Source organism: Triturus cristatus, chromosome 10 (genome assembly GCF_964204655.1).
Source record: "Triturus cristatus chromosome 10, aTriCri1.1, whole genome shotgun sequence".
Classification (NCBI taxonomy): domain Eukaryota; kingdom Metazoa; phylum Chordata; class Amphibia; order Caudata; family Salamandridae; genus Triturus; species Triturus cristatus.
The window spans coordinates 758,044,060-758,059,380 of record NC_140593.1 but is presented as its reverse complement, the minus strand read 5'-3'; the positions used below and the strand labels follow the sequence as shown (position 1 = coordinate 758,059,380).

The 15,321-nt window shown below is 50.6% G+C and overlaps 1 protein-coding gene across 2 annotated transcripts in view; it reads right to left on the bottom strand.

Moving 5' to 3' along the window:
- The window catches only part of PARN (poly(A)-specific ribonuclease), an 806,720-nt gene that overhangs the window by 583,201 nt on the left and 208,198 nt on the right, over nucleotides 1-15,321 (bottom strand). For both annotated transcript variants that reach the window (XM_085628287.1, XM_085628288.1), the window contains exon 14: nucleotides 6,631-6,674. In XM_085628287.1, the coding sequence (XP_085484413.1) occupies nucleotides 6,631-6,674 (44 nt within the window). The remainder of the gene's footprint in view (nucleotides 1-6,630; nucleotides 6,675-15,321) is intronic.

Below are 15,321 nucleotides of genomic sequence, written 5' to 3'. Positions count from 1 at the left end.
GTGGTTTATTTTTATCACTCACATTTTTTGCACTTAATCACTAGCACCCTATAGAGAGGTCCTGAAGAAAGCCCAACATTTAAAAAGGGCTGAAACATGTAGCCTATCCAAGGATAATTGAGATCTAAATTGATAGTCTTGATATATTATCCATTCTCAAGTTTTTAATGTACCCTGGATCACTGGTAATAAAGTAATCATCAGGTAGAATCCCAGAGGTATTTTTAACACCACATCACTTCATCACACTCACTGACGCCCACAACCAGCTCCACTGTTATCACGTGTTACAGCACAGCAGAGTAGCATTCGGCTACTCAGCTGGGACCCGATGATGAAGCATGACACCAACTAGGTTGGTGTGTGAGGGTCTTCATAATAAACCTTTGAAGTGCCAGACATCACTACGTCAGATAGCCATATGGTGTGCCCATCTAAGTTGGTTTCAGATACTATTTTAGGGACAAAGACGGCCATTTATTGGTCCTAGCTCTCTTGTTTTCTAATAAATACAGATAGGTCCCCACTCAAAAAACACACAAAACGGAATAGGACAATGGCTCTTAGAAATGTAATAAACAGATTATGTTGACATATGGAGTGCATTGCTTTGAGTGTGTAGGGAATATTCCGGCTAATCAAGCTTTCGTAACACATAGTAGAATGGATCAGATACTACTGCCACAGCATCTAGTTGGAAATATAGTAGGTGAGACATATTTGGGGAATTGTGGGATTAATCTCCTTTATATTTAGATATAGCATAGGACAGTTTTTACTCTAGAGTTCCGACATGGAGACAAAGCCAAAACTTTGGAGGAATGGAGTTGTAGGAAAGATTTTTGTTGCTATAGACCAGGGGTCTCCAACCGGTCAATCCCAAGCTACTAGTAGCTCTCCGACACGGTCAGTAGCTTGTGGCCTGGCTTTCCCTTTAGTACCCCATCATCATCAGTTTGTTGATATTTTAGGCTTTTTCAACCCTCTAGCCTCTGTCCGCCGTCATAGGAACCTGCTGCTCCTGCTGGTTATTGGAGCCTATCTGGGGCAAAGTTAAGCGCCTGACGTAGGACCAGCATGAGCAGTGTTAGCCTGCCCATGGAGAACCAGGATATCTGCCTTCTGCTGCCTGCATTGTGCTTTGTTCCTCTCTGACATGGAGGCTGAACGGCAGCCTTGAAGGCACAATAGACTCTGCATACCACTGCATAGGAGATGCAGCACTTGCCAAGCAAGGAGTTCCTTAACACAATAACTACCATTTGGTGGTCATGATGCACAACATGAACTTCCCTCATAAGCTCAAAACAAAAGCGCCCTTTCAACCACACCTTAAATGGTGTAGCTTGCTATCCATGTGGTAAGTGCTGCAAGTGCCCAAATAGGGTTATAGGAGCTATATAAATGCTAAAATACAACCTGCGGCCTACAGATTACCACTGATTTAAAACTGGTGGGTACTAAACTCTGCAAATTCTGGAACATACCTATTTGCCAAGATAAAACATGTCAAAGTACTCTTATTCGAAACTATGCTCCCCACAAAGAAACCTGTTTAAAATATGCACGTAAAGGCAGACACCTTTAAAATTGGGTAACATACAAAAAGTCCTACACATAAAAGGAGTTATTAGGGTTGGCCCTTTCTTGACTTAAATTTCAAAGACCGCTATCGGATACCATCAACACAAAGTAAGGCATGTTGTACTAAGGAATATGTGAACATCACATGGCAGAAGATGCAGCATGCTCGGCAAAGTTGGCAGCTCAAACGCATAACCTATAAAAAACATCCATCCTCTAACATCGATGGTCACCAGCAAAGTACCAGCTCCTTGTACCCACTAAAGGTAATACTCGTATGTGTTTCTTAATTTTTATACTTGCTGTAGGAGGCTGGCTTAGTATATGGTGCTCACTTATGTAAGTGTAGCACCCTGCACTAATACAGACAACCCTTATGGTGATTTCAGTGGTCTCCGACAACCTTAGAAAGCTCTCTAGGTGGTAGATGTGGAGAGCAGCCTTCAGGCTCAGTCCAGAAGGAGTGTAAAGCATCTTGTTTTACCAGGACGTAATCTTATTAATACAGGTTAAGTGAAAAAGAGCCACACAGTACATTTATAAAAATATGCATTTATTATGAACACTCACTAATACGATACAGTATCTCCTACCCGGAGATATATATCCAATACTTGTCAATAGGATAAGCAAGAAGCACAAATACAAAGTGGTCCCCAGGGAGAGACCAAACTATATAGTAAAAACGTGGAATGCGAACCACAATTCAAGTCAAGAGTGGACCCAGAAGATGTAGAGGAGTGAGGGACCCAAGGAACCACCCAAGGTGCGTATCTAGGAACCCCACAGAGGTTGTGTGCACAGTGGGAACACAACAGCGTACTCAATTTAAGTCAATTGGTAAGTCACGGTTGCAAATTTAAAGATTAAGGCCCCTTCCCAGCAGACCCTGAAGAAACCCTATGGAGGACAGAATGTTGGAGAGCCACCCCAACCATGGATACCCCAGGAACCAGGATAACTAAACCAGAGAAGCCGGGTGCATAGGGGCGAAGTGGCATCAGAAACCACTGTAGACCACAATGGAGAATTTCAGGAAGATGCCGCTAAGAAGGTAAGAAGAGTCCGGTGGAACCCAAAGGTGGATTCAAGGTGAGAGGCACCTGCAAACAGAGAGGACAGGGTCTATGCCACTCAGGAGTGCACAGGAGGGATGGAAAACGAATGTCTACCGACGTCAAGAGATGCAAGAGAGTGGACGGTGGCCTTCAAGTTTCAGCTGGGCGGACCAGGAGAGACTGGAAGACCAGGAGCTGTTCACGAGCTGTCCCACATCGGAGGTCAAGAGCCATGGGGGTCAGTTTCCGGCAGGAGCACCAAAAAGCCTTGGCAACAGCAAACAACCTAGTTATAGAAAAAGGTGCAGTGTTGGTACCAGCAAGGTCCCAGTGAGTCACCACGAGCAAGCATGCAGGGGAGCCCACTGGAGCCAAGGCAGACCCTTGAGAGGACTCTCAGCCTGGCATCGCAAGAGGACCTTGAGCAGCTCACCAAAGAATGCAGGCCCACCGTGCAAAGGATGCGGTGCAGGTGAAGATGAAAACAAGTAACTGACCTGTAACTTCAGTTATCCAGTATAGGTATCTTTCATAGATTCACGTGCTTGAATCCTCCCCGCCATCGAGGTGGGAGTCTCACACTACCGTGAGACTCCCACCTTGACGGCGGGGAGGATTCAAGCATGTGAATCAATGAAAGATCCAATACTGGATAAATTGGCTGTAGGAGATGCTTGAGGCTTACGCTTCTTGGAGACCGAAGATCTCTGGAGGAGACAGTCAACTAGCCTTGGCAATGGCAAGTCGACGTGGTGCACAGGGGTTCTGTTCCAGCGTTTCTGATGAGGAATACTGGCCTCAAACTCTGAGAAGACAGTGTAAGACTCGAGGGAGTTGCAGAACCACCACCTGTGTTGCTGAGCCTTTTGGAGTCAGTCAGGATCAGCAGACCAGTCAACTGTGTTGAGGTGCCTGCAGATGCAGGGAAGTGACTCACTCCAAGGGAGATTCCTTCAGGTGCCTTGGATGTTCACAGGTCCTGTTAAGAACCTGTATGGAGAACAGACGTTGCAGCAGACTTGCAGGACGACAAGACCAGGAGCAGCAGGAGTCTTCCCCGATGCAGTCTTGGTTCACAAAGCGAAATCCAGAGTGCCCAGACAGTTAAGTAGAAGTAGTATTGCATCTGAATCTTGTTCAAACGCAAATCTAGGGATCCACCCACAGGTATGCCCTTAAGTACCCTAGGGAAAGGGTTGGGACAATTCAGGGGTCCGTCCCACAGGAGGGGCTGGACAGTGGGGCGGATACTCACATGTCTTTGTCTAGTTTTGCGCTAGAGCAGGAGCCAAAGGCTCCCTGAACTGGTTTCAAGTGGAGTATACAAGGAGGGCACCAAATATGCCCTTCAAGCAGTCTCAGTGGCGCTGGTAAGCACGCCGGTCCTGTTCCAATACACTAAATCCTGTCTGGGAGGTGCCCACACCTCTCTGTGACAGGATACCTATTGTCCTGTATTCCTCTGCTCTAGCTTGGCTTAGCATCAGGAGGGCAGAATTGTCTCTCTGGTAGGCAGCTGCCAGAATTTTCTGTTTGGGTATAGAAGACTGGTACTGGAAGCACGGAGGGCCTCCCGGAGGAGCGTTAGAGTGCATGGAATCTTATTCCAACATGTTTGATACCAAACAGGACAAGGTTTGTTACAGCCAGTTTAGAGATGGTCATCACGTAATAACACATGGCCACTCTATATATCTTAATGACTGATGCACTTACAATCTGGGAGAATGGACTCCGAAGGTTGTAGGGGTGTTCTGCTGATGCAGGGGTATCCTCACACTTAGAACCAAGCACCCCGCCATGAGGATTGAAAGGCCTGCCTTAGAGGTGACATAGGTTTTAAGTGCAGTGGCCTCAGTTATAAGGAAACCTATATCTGTTGTAAGTGGTACTAGCACCAGCTTACACAGGCTGCAATGGCAGGCCTGTAGAAAAAATGTGGGTGGTCTCATGGGTGGCATAATACATGCTTCAGCCCATGTGAGACCCCTGGTGTAACTATGCATTGGGTACCTTAGTACCATATACTAACTAGGGACTTACAAGGGTTCACCAGTAGCCAATCTGGAGTGTACCCAAGTACTCACCATGTCCAATTTAGGAAAAAAGCATAGAGACTGGGCTCCTGATTAGCAAGATCTCAGTGAAACTAGTCAGAAAACATAGCAACATCAGGAAAAAAGTGGGGGTAACCATGCAGAAGGAGCCTACCTTTCTACACATGCTCATTATTCTCAATATTCATCCTTGAGAGGTGCAGTTCATTACTTGGACACTAGGAGCCTGATGCATGAAAGGGGTTTACCCATACAGTATATAGGAAAACATAAAAGGGTATTGTAAAACTTAGGCCATTATGTACTTTCATAAAGGTCTCTGATTTCAACCAATACAGATTTGAAAGCTGTACCTTGTATGGATGCAAAATATCAGTCTGCAAACATGCAGATAAATACAACTAGTACAAGACAACTTATAGAGGTGCCGTTGGAAGAGAAAACATCCTCAGGATAATGCAAACAGGTAGATCATGCTACTGTTGGTCAGGGGCTTACATCAGGGAAAAAAAAGGCACATAAGTGTTTGCATGTCGTGCGTGATGACTACCGAGGTGTGGTTATCGTGTTATGGGACGCGGTGTGTTGGATGATGAAGTCTAAAAGACAGACATGCAGTTTTATGGTTTTCCCTATGCTAGTAGTGATGAACAGTTCTGCATTTTCCTTTATTGTATTTCATATGTGCTCAACTGGTTCTGTGGTGCTGGCATGCTCATTCATGCACTGGTGGGGTATACGCAAGCAGCATTGGCTTCTACAATACACCTATAATCCAAGAAGGCAAACGCATTACACGGCCAAGCCCAACTGTACAAATGCTATACGGTGAGTCACCCGAGCATATACTCCTGAAGAGGTTTCCTGAGCAAAAATAATCACTAACCTAGGGCCTCTATAAACCACTATAAGCAATGCTCAAGGCGTTCACCATTCAAATACGGAGACCAAACTTGAGCACAATACAGCACAGGAGCTCCTTCATCACCTCGTACTAGAATGAACTTCCACAACACGACAACTCCTTTGCTTCTTAACGTCTGCAAGAAACTGAAGACCTGACTGTTCAACTAGGAGTTCTGCCTAGCCCATGTTCCTGCTTTAGCACCTGGATACCCTCATAGGTAACAAGTTATGCCATACAAATTGACTTAACATAATATGTCAAGTTCTGGAAAAGAATCACTAGCTTATCTTCTGGTTCTCATCTGGTGAACTATAGCCAGGCCTGCGAAATACATCTCCAAAACAATAGAAAAATTGGAGACCGCCAACCAAAACAAGAAACTAATAAGATCACAGAGACATATTCATATGCCAAAAGAAGAAAAAACAGGCAGGAAGGTACAATGCCTGCAAGCACAGGCACCAAAGAATAAATATGACACTGAGGTTCAGTGAAGTTCCGACCACCACTAAAGGTTTGTATTGTAATGACATGAACACACTTCAGAACAACTGAAAGACACAAAGATAAGCAAATTGGGTTCGGGAGAGATGATTGAAAAAAAAGAACACAAAGGAAGAATAAAGCCGTAAACTACGTATGTTATATTAATCAAGTGAAGGCAGGAAACTGGAAGACTTCATAGTTCAGAAGAAACGCATAAGACAACTTAGAATTTATGCAACTAGCTGCATGGGTCAACAGTTGTCTACAAGGTTTGAATGGACTTTGAAGACCACTATAGTTGTTGTGCAACTCAGGGAACTACATACTAAAAGCTGGGGACTCCATTACAGAAAAATCATTGTGCACTCATTGCAATAAAATGTTTAAGTCGGATCAAGTATCATTTAAAATCTTCATTTTCAAACATCACACTTCAAATGCATGAGAGTAGTATTGTGGCTAGCTGAACAATAGGTTATCCTTCCCAGAAACCATTGGCATTTAAAATAGCATTCAAGCAGTCTGTTTCAAAACCTACCTGGGGAAGACGCAGGTTGTCACTTCTTTAAACTCATTGAGCTCCTAGGGTACACAAAAAAGTAACAATTACTTCTTTAAGGAACACTTAGTTATAGGTGAGCACAAATGAAGTTGATTAATTGAATTACAAAATTCATGAAATATAAAAGGTCACATATTCCAAAGACAACAACCGGCGTCCATCAAGGGATACATTTAGAGACTACAATACGTTCAGGGGTGAAGCACAAGTTACTTATTTGTGTAACGATATATCTGTAAGAGACATTAGTTAGTGATAGATTCCTTACCGTAGAATATTCCCAGGCGTCAGACTGGATCCGGAAAGTATTCGTCAGCAGTACCCCTGCGTGTCGGAAGGTGGCGTCGTGCGGCTCCACGTCTGTCGCTGGCATCGTAGGCGCCAAGATGAAGTCACGGAGACTACTTAGTCGTCACCCGTGCGTGCGGACGTCAGTTCTGAACACGACTTTCCGTGCCAGGAACGCAGAGCCATGCAAGAAACTGACCACTGGTGCCATGAAACTAGGGCCTTGAAAGGGAGGACCTTAACCCTAGAAATCAGTTCGCAGAATGGGGAGGATGGGTGGGGTGGTAAGGAATCTATCACTAACTAATGACACGTTAGTGATAGATTCCTTACCGTAGAATAGATACCCCAGCAACACCAACCCCGCTGGTGGGTCTGCGAAAAAGATCACACCAGAAAGCCACGGAGATCAGAACGGCCAAAGAAGCAGTCTCTCCGGACCTGACTGTCAAGGCAATGCTTGGTAAACGTGTGCAGCGAGGCCCACGGAGCTGCCTGACAGATGTCCTGCAAGGGAACACAGTGTCCCAAAGAAGGAGTGGCTGCAATTGACCGGGTAGAATGGGCACGCAGCCCCACAGGAGGCTCCTTCTTGGCCAACGAGTAACATGCTTTGATGCACTAAACAACCAGAGAGATCGTCAGTTTGTCCACGGCCTGACCTTTTTCGGCGCCCACGTAGCCATCAAAAAGTTGGTCATCCACCCGGAACGGTTGTGTGCGCTTCAGACAGAACAAGAGCACACATTTTGGGTCCACACAGTGGAGCCTCTTCCTCTTTTGAAGGATGCGGAGGCGGAAAGAAGGTGGGCAAAGTGATGGTCAGCCCGATGTGGAAGGGCGTGACAACCTTTGGCAAGAAAGAAGGACGAGTCCTTAAAACCACTTTGTTCAGATGAACAGAGAAAAGTAGGTTTAGAAGAAAGAGCCTAGAGCTCACTCACTCTTCTGGCAGAGGTGATAGCTACCAGGAAATCAGTCTTTAGAGTGAGAAGACGTAAAGGACAGTTATGAAGTGGCTCAAAGGGAGCGCACATCAGATAGGTCAAGACAAGATTTAAGTCCCATTGAGGCATTATGAAAGGCACGGGGGTAAACGTGTGTGGAATGCCTTTCAGGAAGCGATTAACAACTGGAGACTTAAAAAGAGAAGGCTGATCTGGAAGCCTTAGAAAGGCGGAAATGGCAGAGAGATGACCCTTGATAGCGCCCAGAGCAGAGCCCTGCTGGGTCAAAGAGAAGAAGCAGAAGGACCTCGGGAAGAGGGGCAGAAAGGGGATCCACAGCCTTTGCTGTGCACCATGCCACAAATTTGTTCCACCTGCAGGCGTATACCATCTTAGCGGAGGGACACCTGGCTGCCAGAATAATATCACAGACTTCGGAAGGAAGGTCGAAAGCGGTCAACTGTCACCGCTCAATCTCCACGCATGGAGGTGGAGGCTGGACAGGTTCAGGTGGAGCACCGTCCCCTGCTGCTGCGACAGAAGATCCTCCTGATGAGGCAGTCGGATCGGAGGATCGATCGCCATGCTGAGTAGCTCGGGATACCAGTATCTTCGTGCCCAATCCGGAGCCACAAGGATGACTTGGGCCCGTTCGCGCCGAATCTTCTTCAGCACTCTGGGCAGAAGTGGTATAGGTGGAAGTGCGTACAACAGACCGCAGCTCCACTCGTGACGAAAAGCGTTGCCAAGCGAGTGCCGCCTTGGAAATTCCAAAGGCAGAACTGCTGACATTGCACGTTCTCTTCGGTGGCGAATAGATCTAACCAAGGCTCTTCCCACTGCAGAAAGAGACCTTGCGTCACGTCCGAGTTCAAACGCCATTCGTGATCCATCATGCAGCCGCGGCTGAGTTCGTCTGCCCTGGCGTTCAGAGAACATGCCAGGTGTTGAACCACCAAGGTAATGCCTTGATGTGTCATCCATTTCCAGAGGTGCAGAGCCTCCTGACGAACAAGTTACTTACCTGCGGTAACGATGTATCTGTAAGAAACATTAGTTAGATTCCTCACCTTAGAATATCCCCAGGCGTCAGGCTGGATCCGGAAAGATTTTGTGTCAGCAATACCCCTTGCGCGTCGCTAGGCGTCGTCTGCGGCTCCGCGTCCGTCGTCGTGCGCCGGAATGAGGTCGGAGTACTTAGACGCGGCACTCCCGCGCTGACATCATTTCTTGTACATAGCTTTCCGCGCCAGGAACGCAGAGCAATGCAAGAGACCGACACTGGTGCCAAAAAATCTAGGGCCCTAGAAAGGATAGCCTTAACCCTAGATGTCGGTTCGCAGAACGGGGAGGATGGGTGGATCGGTGAGGAATCTAACTAACTAACTGATGTTTCTTACAGATACATCATTACCGAAGGTAAGTAACTTGTTCATCTGAAAGAAACTCGTTAGTTAGATTCCTCACCTTAGAATAGATACCCCAGCAATACCAACCCCGGTGGTGGGTCTGCGAACCAAGATCACACCAGAAAGTCCTGGAGAACAGAACAGCCAAAGAAGCCATCTGTACCGGACTTGGCTGTCCAGGCAATCATGCTTGGCAAACGTGTGCAGCGAGGCCCACGTTGCTGCCTGACAGATGTCCTGCAAAGGGACTCCCCGTCCCAGGGCAGTAGTAGCCGCTGTGGCCCGGGTGGAATGGGCTCTCAGCCCTACAGGAGGGTCCTTTTTAGCGAAGGAGTAACAAGCCTTTATACACAATACGACCCCACCGTGAGATGGTCCGCTTGTGTACTGCCCTTCCTTTCTTAGCACCCTCGTATCCAACAAAAAGCTTGTCGTCCACCCGGAACAGTTTGGTGCGGTCCAAATAAAAGGACAGCGCCTATTTTGGGTCCAGACGGTGGAGCCTCTCTTCCTCTTTTGAAGGATGCGGAGGCGGAATGAAGGTGGGCAAGGTGACAGATTGCCCGATGTGAAAGGGGGTAACCACTTTTGGAAGAAAGGAAGGACGAGTCCGGAGGACAACCTTGTCTGGATGAACAGAAAGAAAAGGAGGCTTAGACGAGAACGCCTGGAGCTCACTCACCCCTCTAGCCGAGGTGATAGCTACCAGGAAAGCAGTCTTAAGAGTCAAAAGACGAATGGGACAATTGTGAAGAGGGTCAAAGGGAGCGCACATCAGAAAGGTCAAAACTAAATTCAAATCCAACTGAGGCATTACGAAGGGGACAGGAGGAAACATGTGAGTAATGCCCTTAAGGAAACGAGAAACAGGGGATTTGAAAAGAGAAGCCTGATCAGGAAGTCGTAAGAGATAGCTGATAGATAACCTTTCAAGGTGCCCAGAGCAGAGCCCTGCTGGGCTAGAGAGAAGAAAGAGGAGAACCTCAGAAAGAGGGGCGGAAAGGGGATCCACAGCCTTTGCTGTGCACCATGCCACAAATATGTTCCACCTGCAGGCGTATACAGTTTTAGTGGAGGGACGCCTGGCTGCCAGAATAACGTCACAGACTTCAGGAGGCAAGTCAAATGGCATCAACTGTCGCCGCTCAATCTCCACGCATGGAGGTGGAGACTGGACAGGTTCGGGTGGAGAACCGTCCCCTGCTGCTGCGACAGAAGGTCCTCCCGAAGAGGCAGGCGTGTCGGAGGATCGATTGACATACTGAGTAGCTCGGGATACCAGTACCTTCGTGCCCAATCCGGAGCCACTAAGATGACTTGGGCCCGGTCGCGCCTGATCTTCAGCACTCTGGGCAGAAGTGGTATAGGCGGAAAGGCGTACAACAGACCGCAACTCCACTCGTGACGAAAGGCGTCCCCGAGCGAGTGCCGCCTTGGTAACTCCAACACGCAGAACTGCGGACATTGCGCATTCTCTTCGGTGGCGAGGAGATCTAACCAAGACTCTCCCCACTGCCGAAAGAGGCCTTGCGCCACATCCGAGTTTAGACGCCATTCGTGATCCGTCATGCACCAGCGGCTGAGTTAGTCGGTTCTGGCGTTCAGAGAGCCCGCCAGATGTTGAACCACCAGGGTGATGCCCTGGTGTTCCAGCCATGTCCAGAGGCGCAGAGCCTCCTGACAAAGGGTCCACGACCCCACCTCGCCCTGTTTGTTGCAATACCACATGGCGGTGGTGTTGTCCGTGAACACCTGCACGACACTTCCCCGGACAACGGGAAGGAATGCCTTCAGTGCAAGTCGGATCGCTCTCAGCTCCAAAAGGTTGATATGGAGCAGAGTCTCCGCCGGAGACCAGAGTCCTCTGATCTCCACCTCCCCCATGTGGCCCCCCATCCCAGGAGGGACAAATCCGTCACTACTACGTGCTCCTGTTGGGGTAGGGAGAGGGATCTGCCGCTGACCCAATCGCGGTTCGTGAGCCACCACTGCAACTGCTTCGCAGTGCCCTCCGAGATCAAGACATGGTCTGACAGATTGCCACGATGCTGGGCCCACTGAAACTTCAGGTCCCACTGCAGAGCCCACATTCGCCACCTGGCGTAATGCACCAACAGGATGCAGGAGGCCATCAGCCCCAGAAGCCGCAGCACCAACCTGACCGAAACCCAGGATAGAAGCCGAAAGATGGGAATCAGAGCCTGAATATCCCGGACCCGCTGCTCCGGAGGATAGGCCCGGAACTGCACCGAATCTAGAACCGCTCCGATGAAGAGGAGCTTCTGGGAGGGTCTCAGGTGTGACTTCGGCACATTGATGGAGAACCCCAGCAAATGCAGGAGGTCGGCCGTAGTCTGGAGGTGGGAGACTACTTCCTGGGGCGAGCCCACCTTCAACAGCCAGTCGTCAAGATAGGGGAAGACTGGAACCCCTGATCTGCGGAGATGAGCTGCGACCACCGCCATCACTTTCGTGAACACCCGAGGGGCACTGGTGAGGCCAAAGGGGAGCACTGTGAACTGAAAGTGCTCCTGACCCATCGTGAACCGCAGGTAACGCCGGTGGGCCGGCAGGACGGGGATGTGAAAATAAGCGTCCTGCAAGTCCAATGCTACCATCCAGTCTCCTGGGTCTAGGGCAGCCAGAACCTGAGCTAAGGTGAGCATCTTGAACCACTCCTTCCGGAGGAAGGCGTTGACGCTCCTGAGGTCCAAGATAGGGCATAGGCCCCCTCTGCCCTTCTTGGGAACCAGAAAGTAGTGGGAATAGCAACCACGACCTACTTCTGGACCAGGAAGGCACTCGACGGCCTCTTTGGCCAAGAGGGCCGTAACTTCCTCCCAGAGAAGATTCAAGTGATCCCCCGACATGCGGTGGTACTGTGGTGGCATGACTGGAGGGGTCGTCTCGAAGGGAAGGGAGTAGCCCCTTCGGACGATATGCAGCACCCACCTGTCCGACGTGATGGAACGCCAGTGGAGCAGGTGATGGCGAACTCTGCCGCCCACTGGCGTGGAGTGGGCCTGAAAGCTCGGACTAGGAGGGCTTTGAGGCGGATGCTGCCGGGGTGGATGTGGACTGACCGGCATGTAGTCCTCCAGTACCGCCTCGGCGGAATCCGCGACCGCGTGCAGGTTGGTTCTGCGGCCGGTGGCTAGGCGGACGTGAGGAGGCGGCCACGAAAGGGACGAAAGGCCGAGAGACCCAAGGACTTGGCCGTAGCCCGGGAGTCCTTGAAACGAGCCAGCGCACTATCCGCCTTCTTGCCAAAAAGGCGAGTGCCATCAAAGGGCATATCCATGGGGGTACTCTGGACATACCCCGAGAAAGACGTGGACTGTAGCCAGGCGTGGCGACGAAGCGCCACCGTGGGCGAAATTGCCCGCCCCAGCGAGTCCGTGGTGTCTAGTCCACACCGTATGGCATGCCGCGCTGCATCTCACCCATCAGCAAGCGCCTGGGTGAGCCGTGACCGGGCCTCCTCCGGACACAGTGGCAGCACGTCCTCCACCGCATCCCACAGAAAGTGGGAATAACAGTCCAAGAGGCAAGCGGTATTCAAGGACCACAGACCCAAACTCAGGGAACAGAACAGCTTCTTTCCGAACTGTTCCAGCCTCTTGGATTCCGATTCGGAGGAGCGGACGGGAAGGAGGATTGGGAAGTCGAGGCCTGGATAACCAGACTCTCAGGAGTGGGGTGTTGGGACAGAAAACTGGGGTCGCCCGGAGCAGGGCGGTGGCGCCAGGCCACGTTCCGATCCACAGGAGGTACTGTGGAGGGCTTGGACCAGGTGCCCTGCAGAACGTCTACGAGTCCCTCATTGAACTGCAGCAGAGGCTCTGTGGAGCTTGCTGACGGTTGAAGCACTTCTGTGAGGACGTTAGTCCTCACGGCCACAGCAGGCAACTCCAGCCAAAGGGCATCGGCCGCCTTGCGCAGCACTACTGAAAATGATGCACCTTCCTCCGAGGCCACAGTCGGAGGAGAGATGAAACCAGCGTCCGGGGAGGTGTCCAGACCACTGGCATCCCCCAGTTCGTCTGCCCAGTCCTGTGAAAGGTCGGCCTGTCTGGCCATAGGGTCCTCAGACCCCACCCAGTCACCCCCATCATCCGATTCCTAATAAACAGGAGAAATAACCGGAGCCGGGCGGTAGATGAATTGCTCATGCATCGGCGTCAGATGCGGCGTCGAGCGGCGCTGCCGGGCCCGGACCAGGGCTAAACCGGGGAACAGCATCGTCCGGGGACGGCGCGGGGGGTGGAACCGGTGTCGGCGCCAGCGGAGGAGGCGTCGTGAGGTCGACCGGCACCGGCAGAGATCCAGGCCTGGATCCCTCGGGGACCTGCGGCGTCGGGACCGAAGTCGTTGACGGCGCCGGGGCCGGAGCCGCCGGCTCGCGAGGAAGGCGCTGATCTCCGCCGGAGTCGCGTCAGTCCCAGGGACCGGCGGGTATGAAGACGGACACGGCTCCTGCGGCTCCGACGGAGCCGCGGGGGTGGGATCCTCCTGACCCTCAACAGAGTCGCGCGACCGGCGAGGGGAGACCCAAGAGCGGTGTCGCCTCTTGGACTTCTTCGAGCGCTTCGACTTACCAGACGACTTCGAGCCAGACGAGCGATGATGGTGACTGCGGCTCCGCGATCGGTCCTTGGACCTCCTCCTGGACCGGGACCGGGACCGTGAACTGCGCGGAGCAGAGTGCCGAAGCTCGAGAAGCTTACGGGACCGCTCCCGCCTAGCCTTCGAGGTCAAGGCCTGACAGTCGAGGCACGAGGCATCGTGGTCGGGCCCCAGGCAGTAAAGGCACCGGCGATGGTGGTCCGTCACCGATGACAGGAGTCAGAGGCCTTAAAACCAGGTATCCTACCGGCACCAGAGTCGAGTCGATAGAAGACCAAAAAGAGTCCAAAGAGTTTAGTCAAAAAGTCACTAAGGGGTAAGCTCTTCCAGGATCGGCGCGGTCTTGCGCGGAAAAAAGAACTAACGTCAGCGCGCAAGGGCGGCGTCTAAGTACTCAGACGACGTAATTCCGGCGCACGACGCCGACGACGGACGCGGAGCCGCAGACGACGCCTAGCGACGCGCAAGGGGTATTGCTGACGAAAAATCATTCCGGATCCAGCCTGATGCCTGGGGATATTCTAAGGTAAGGAATCTAACTAACGTGTTTCTTTCAGATACAGCATTCATCGCAGCACCAGCAATATTCAAATAACCCTGGACTGAGGGGAAACCGGAGCGCTCATTTTTCTCGACCTCTCTGCGGCCTTAGACACTGTCTCCCACAATACCCTTATCAGAAGACTATGAGATTGGCATACACACATCTGCTCTCGAATGGATCTGTTCCTTTCTCATAGGAAGAACCCAAAGGGTCAGACAGCCACCATTCACATCAGAGACCAAGAAACTGGTATGCGGAGCTCCGCAGGGATCGTACCTCAGCCCCACCCTTTTCAACAGATACATGACATAATTCGCCAACAGCATCTGATCACAAAACATCACTAGTCTCATACGCTGATGACACCAAACACAACCTCTCCCTGACGGACAAGAAAACCACCACCAGAACCAACTTCACCAACTGCAAGACCATTGTAGCATACTAGAAGTAAACCTACTGCCTGAAGCTCAGCTTCTAAAAGACAGAAGTACTGGTCTTCTGCAACAACATCTCCCTATGGGACTCCATCTGGTGTCCGAGAGAGCTAGGACCAACATCCACAGACCATGCAGGAAATCTAGGGATCATTCATCCTAGACGACAAGTTTCAACATCATACACATGGGGCGAAAGATCTTCAAATGGTTGCCTCCGAACACCAGACAGACCGTCAGATACTCATTACCAACAGGCTGGAATATACAAAACTATGCCGGAATGTTAAAACAACTCCTACACAGACTCCAGATCACAAACACCGCAAGACTCATACTGAACCTCCAACACCACTTCCCATGCCACCACACATCACAGTGCATCTCAGGAAGCTTGACTGGTTTCCCCATTCACA